We start from the raw sequence: 6,625 nt of genomic DNA, 5'->3' as shown, positions 1-6,625 counted from the left end.
TGTAGCTTTGGAGCCTGTCCTGGAACTCCCTTGGTAGACCAGGCTGGCCTCAAACTCACAGAGATCCGCCTGCCTCTGCCTCCCGAGTGCTGAGATATTTATGAATTTCTAACTGAAGACTGTAAGTAAAGAGGAGCACACAGAGAGAAATGGTGCCTCAGCACAGGACCGGGGATGCAATCGGGATGGTGAACTCCAGTCCCCAAACCTAGGTTTGAATCCTGCTCCTGTCTCCCAAGAAACAGCACTTTACCTCCAGGAGGCTCCTTCTCTATGGATCCCTTAAGAGCATCAACAGAGCCTGGTAAATTACCTGTCACATAGTGACTAGGAAGCATGGGCAGGGCGAGGAATGTCTCCGTGAACTTTGATAACAGAGGGGCGTCTATAAAACCAAGATTAAAACTGGCCCTTAGCCTGCTGACCGTAACTACCTCCTCCCAAGCTCACTGGAGTAAGAGTGCCCTGACTCCAGATGCCCACTTCTAGAACAGACTCCCAAGCAACTCATTGAGACCTCACAGTGCAAACACGGTCTTAAGTCTGAGGCCTCCACAGGAACGAACATCTAAAAGGGAAGGCAGACGGCCGGAGTGGGGTGGGGGTAGCTCAGCGGCAAAGGACTTGTCTAGAATGAGGAAAACTAGAAAGGATGAAGAAAGAAAAGAAGAAGGAAGGAAGGGAGAGAGGGAGGGAAAGAGGAAGGAGGGAAAAGAAAACAGAAGGACCTTTTTTTCTGAAACTATAAAATGTAGAAATAAATTGGAGGTCACTTAAACAAATGGGAAGGCATAGCATGCCCACAGATCGGAAGGTCTAATGTGAAGATGGCAACGTGCCTCCAAATGCGCTACAGGCTTGATGTAGCTCTTATGAAAATGCCAGGAGGCTTCTTGGCACAACAGAGACACTGCTGCAAGAATTTATATGGAAATGCAAGGAACTCAGAATAGTCACTTGATATCCAAAACAAGGTTTGATTAATATTTATTTGTTTGTTTGTTTGTTTATCAGAGCCTTGTTTGTAGCTCTGGCTGTCCTGGAACTCACCATATAGACCAGGCTGATTTTTGAATTCTCAGAGATCCTCCTGCCTCCATCTCAAGGCAATCACCATGCCTGGCACACTGGCACTTTTTGTTTTCAAAACTCACTACAAAGCTATAGTAGCCAGTGGTCCTGGCATAGAAAACGGTGTATACAAAGACGGGACAGATTAAGGGTCCAGAAAGAAACCCAAGCTTTTATGGACAGTTGGCCTTCTACAAAAGCTGCCTACAGCTCTCTAGTCTGTCTTGTCTCCTCCTTACCTGCATCCCCCTAGCTCTACCCAACTCCCCTAAATTCCCACCCACTGCACCCACAGCAGTATGGAGAGTGGGAACAGGGTCTATTCCCTGAGGTGCAGCAGGAGCCTCCCATCCCCGAGTCACAGAGGGACCTTCAGTGACTCAGCATGCACCTTGCAGATCTGACGGCTGGCTCCCTGCCAGCTCGCAAGTGGGGCTACCGGTTAATTTACAGGACACTGAGTTAAATTTTAATTTCAAGTAACCAACAGATGTTTTTTGGTAGACATATTCCCCCAAATTGCATAATTCAGTATCTAAAATTTAAAATTCAACTTGAGGCTTTTGCACACACACACACACACACACACACACACACACACACACACACACCCCTGGAACTTTCAGTCCCTAGACTCCATTTAAATTGCTCCATTTCTCAATTCAGCAGCATCCTCCCAAGGGTTGCTCTTCCTGCTACAGCAATGCCCCTTCTCTGAGAGAACATTCAGCACCATTTGAAGTATCATGTGTGCAGTGATGTCATTGCCCCCTTGGTGTCCCAGACACCAGCTGAGAGATGAACTTTTTACCCACTGTCAAATTCTCAATGCTCAGGACGGGGCCTGGCACACAGCCAGCCATATGCCAGTATTTACTGAGCAAATGCAGAAGCACTATGCATGGGTTATCTCGTCTCATCTTGTGAACAACGCAATATTGCCAGCAACTGTGTTTCATAGGCTGAGGATCTGAGACCAGAAAAAGGCAAACAATTCCCCCAGAGCCCCACTGCACATGTAGGAACCAGCCTGCATTCCCCCACTTACTCTCCCCCACCACCACTCCCCCTCACCCCCAACACACTAGCCAATTGCCTCAGGCCAAAGATCACCTCCAGGTTAGGTCCCCTGTTATTTACAGTATTCTGGCTTAGATGAAGAAAGGAGTCACCAACACATGTAAATATTTGCACTTGACACCTTAACCTGAGAATTTAGTGACACATCTTGATTTTGCCCACACAGAAGTTCGTTCAACAGCGAGCGTTTGAAATAACCACCTAGCTTCCCACGAGTGGAAAAGTCTGTGTGGGTGTCTGCACTCACCTTTATTTCCTCTTGAACAGCAGGATTTCGGAAATTTAAATCAGGTTGCTCTTTCAAAAACTGGTGATAATAACATTGCTTTCGTACGTCGTCAAAGTGCCAACTGGAGTTCCCATACACGCTCAGCTAGCAAACAGGGAAAGGAGGGCATCATTCTCTCACTCATCCCTACTCTGCCCTTGTCCACAAAGCTGTGACTTTGCCATCCCAGGCCCAGGAGGCAGTGTATAAATCCTAGGGGTTGTCTTTCCAGGGAGAATCCCAAACTTTACCCAAATGCTCCACAAAAGTGGTTATGAAGTACTTATCAAGTAGACACCATTCCCAACAAACACAAGCCAGCTAGTACTCTCAAGCTCAGGACAAGATCAACTTAAGGAACAGCCATTCCTAACATATTTTCTTGAATCTGCTGTTCAGGCTCAAGACTCCTGCATGTGAAGCCGATTATGGAGAAAGAAAGCCTGTATTGGTCTTGAGACATGAAGTCAGGAGTTTGTATTGGACACAGTCACTTAAAACTCTCCTGGTCTTCCGGAATAAAAGTCTAGGGACTTCAAGCACCAGGACTCAGATGTGTTTGACAGCATGACTTCTTTCTAGAAGGGATCAGGAACATGACTGCATGTTGAGTTGGAGAGATGGCTCAGAGGTTAACATCACTGGCTATTCTTCCAGAGGTCCTGAGTTCAATTCCCAGCATCCACATGGTGGCTCACAACTATCTCTAATGAGATCTGATGCCCTTTTCTGGTGTGCAGGAAGACATGCAGACAGGGCAGTCATACACGATGTTTTATTTACATGTATGTCTGTGCACTGCATGTGTGTCTGGGGCAGGAGCTGGAAGCTGCCATGGTTGTGAGCTGTCCTGGGTTGCTGGGAATTGAACCCAGGTCCTCTAGAAGAGCAGCCAGTGCTACTCCAGCCCCCATTCCATTGCTGAGTAGTAATGTGTCATATTTATATATAAGCACACACCTATTTGTATGTGCTCACTTTTTTAATGTGAGCTGCTGTGTGGGTGCTGGGAACAGAACCTGGGTTCTCTGGAAGAGCAGCCAGTGCTCTTACCACTGAGCCACCTCTCCAGGATAACGTTTGACATTAGAAAGTCAACCTTACCTACAAGTGAAAAAGTGATAGAAAAAGAAACAACTGTCGAGTGCTGTAGTCCAGGGAGAGTCTGGTCTCATGTGTGAGTGGTAAGTTTTAGAAGCAGACTGTGGGGTTGCACTAGATATGACCTCTGTGACCTCACTCTATGTGCAACACAGGAGCTAAAATCTAATTCGTAGAATTGGATGGGTAGACATGATGAATTCATGAATGTAGACCCTTAATAGACAGCCTGCACACAATAAGCTTAATAAATGCTCGCTAATGGCCTTTCACACGGGGTTAATTTGGAGATGGGTTGGTTAACACAGTAACACTGTGTGCCAAGGGCTGCACTGTGGCATCATGCACTGAGCTCGGCGGACGGGCAATTACAGAGCGGGCACATAGTTAGGCACGAAGCCTGCAGACTTTGGGTGTGTGTAGGCTGAAAGTTGGTGCCCAAGGACCAGCAGAGAAGGTCAGGGTGAGAAGTGGAGAGGCTCTAGTGTGGCACAAGAATAAATGACTTGGAAGAAAGCAAGAGAGACACAGACCGGAGCGGGAGGGTCATGTCTGAGGAGGAGAGAGGCAGCTAGCCTGCTGGACTAGAGTGCCTAGCAAACCTGACTTTCAGGGACAGCACATAGTGAACCAGTAGAGCCAGTCTTCAGGGTCATTGTGAAGGCTGGTTCCAAGACCCTGTCATACATCAAAAGAGCAGGTGCCCCAGACTCTTGTGTAAAAATAGAGAATTGACATCCAACAACTCTCACACATCATCTTTTATATTTCATGAGCTCTCTGTATTAATCTTATCACCTAACACAATGTAAGAGTTTAGTTGTAGTTAGATTACTGCATTTTCAGGAAGAATGATCAGCTAACTGTCCGTAGCCAGTTCAGTCCCTTTGCAATCTTTCATCAAATATAAAAAATTTTTATTTGCAGTAGGTTGAATATGAAGATCTAAAACCTAGCCTAGCTGGGCAGTGGTGGTGCACACCTTTAATCCCAGCATTCAGGAGGCAGAGGTGGGTGGATCTCTGTGAGTTCGAGGTCAACCTGGTCTACAAGAGCTAGTTCCAGGACAAGCTCTGGAGCTACAGAGAAACCCTGTCTCAGAAAAAAAAAAAAGAAAAGAAAAAGAAAGAAAGAAAGAAATAAAAACTGGCCCATACAATATTTTATGCTAAAAATTTATTCACTAATCATCTAAAACTCAGGTTTAGATGCATGTATGGGCTCTGATTTGCTAGAACTGGCCTTCTTGACAGAAAGGACCTCGCCTGTTGCAGAAGGAGCAAGTGGGAAGAACGATGACTTCTAGGCTCTCTGAGTGACATTTGCTGCTAAGAACGCTAGGGTGGGAAGGAGGCAGCAGGGAGTTGGAAGACAAAGAGACCAAGCTGATCACCTGGACTCAGTTACTCTCCCTTGTGGCTCAGGAGGGGGTGATGACACTAGGAAGTATCCAGAGGCTCAGCACCAAGGTTCAGAAAAGGAGAAAGTGATGACTGTGTTGCTTATGATGCTGTCCAGCATGGAGGTCAAAAAGTCAAAGAGGTGCTGGGCAGGGGTGGCACATGCCTTTAATACCAGCACTTGGGAGGCAGAGGCAGGCATATCTCTGTGAGCTCAAGGGCAGGCATATCTCTGTGAGCTCAAGGCCAGCCTGGTCTATAGAGTGAGTTCCAGGACAGTCAGGGCTGTTTTACAGAGAAACCCTATCTTGAAAAATGAAAGAACGACCACCAAAAAGTCAAAGAGGCAAAGGGTCCTGGAGAATGATTAAAAAAAAAAAAAAAAAAAAACCAGCAGAAAAAAAGACTGTTGTTTTCCTATCTCCATCCAAGAGCCCCAGAACCTGTGCTGGACCAGGAGGGATGTGCAGGCAAAAAGGAAGAAGATGCTGGTGCTGAGAGGACCACTGACCAGAACATCAGCTCAACAATGAAGTCAGAAGCCTAACGGCCATTTGGGAAAAGTTTTCTATTTCTAAACTACATCATTTGATGCTTTTCCTTAAAGACACCATAGCTTAGTAAGTCTAGAGCTTCCCAATTTCGGTCTGCTCATCGGTCGTCCTTACCCAGTTGTTGGGAGGGATTGTTACACCATTTTCATGAGTGCAGTTCTGCCAGATGTAGTAATCAGTGTACTTCCCATTCCGGTTCCTACTCAATTGAAACCAAGGATGTTGGTCACTGGTGTGGTTTGGTATGAAATCGATTATTAACTTTAAGCCTAATGAACAAAAACATTTCAAATGTTAGGAACAGATCATGTGGAAAGAAGGACAGTCAAGGGGAAGATGGGTAGGTGTGAACCGGAGGCATGATGCTCTCCCCCTGTGTAAAGCATCCCCACACTTCAAGGGGAAGGTGGGTAGGTGTGAACCGGAGGCATGATGGTCTCCACCTGTGTGAAGGATTTCCCCACACTTCAAGGGGAAGGTGGGTAGGTGTGAACTGGAGGCATGATGGTCTCCTCCTGTGCAGAGCATCCCCCACACTTCAAAGGGAAGATGGGTAGGTGTGAACTGGAGGCATGATGCTCTCCACCTGTGGAACATCCCCTACATTTCTCATTGCCCTTTACCTTTGTCATGTATGGCCGCAACCAGATCCTCAAAATCTTTCATTGTTCCAAAAATAGGGTCAATCTCTTGGAAGTCCTCAATGCCATATCTGAAATCTTTCAAAGATGATTTGTAGAAGGAACAGACCCAAATGGTTTTTATGTTTAAAGAGGCGATGTAGTCCAGCTTCTCTTGGATACCTGAGCAAAGAGCCAAGGACATGAGCAAACGCTGCTTTGGCTTTTTTATTCAAAGCATTCAAAAGAAAATAAGGGGGAGCTAAAAATGTCTAATGGTCAGAAAGGAAGACTATTTTCTCACAATCTCTGCCTCATAGGAATAGCACAGTGGGCTGTTGGTTTTTTTTTTTAAAGATTCTTACTATTTTCAATACTCAGAAAGTTGAATTCATATATCCTTATGAAGAGAGAAAAAGGGATAATGGAGCGGAAACTAGAAAACTAAATAGCTTTAGATTTTTTTCATGATCCATGGGTCCTTTTCATTCTTTTCTTCTGCATCACCTAAAACTGCCTTTTCTTGGTCTC

At 45.8% G+C, this 6,625-nt stretch overlaps 1 protein-coding gene across 1 annotated transcript in view; it reads right to left on the bottom strand.

Annotated features, from left to right (window-relative positions):
- Slc3a1 (solute carrier family 3 member 1) overlaps window positions 1-6,625 on the bottom strand; it is a 35,462-nt gene that overhangs the window by 23,953 nt on the left and 4,884 nt on the right. The window contains exons 2-4 of the mRNA XM_005354696.3: window positions 6,098-6,277; window positions 5,589-5,743; window positions 2,399-2,524 (exon numbers count right to left, since the gene is read on the bottom strand). Coding sequence (XP_005354753.1) covers window positions 2,399-2,524; window positions 5,589-5,743; window positions 6,098-6,277 — 461 coding nt within the window. The remainder of the gene's footprint in view (window positions 1-2,398; window positions 2,525-5,588; window positions 5,744-6,097; window positions 6,278-6,625) is intronic.

The sequence above is a fragment of the Microtus ochrogaster genome, chromosome 16 (genome assembly GCF_000317375.1).
Source record: "Microtus ochrogaster isolate Prairie Vole_2 chromosome 16, MicOch1.0, whole genome shotgun sequence".
In the NCBI taxonomy this organism is placed as follows: Eukaryota; Metazoa; Chordata; class Mammalia; order Rodentia; family Cricetidae; genus Microtus; species Microtus ochrogaster.
The sequence above is the reverse complement of the archived record's forward strand: the minus strand, read 5'-3'. Positions and strand labels throughout refer to the sequence as shown.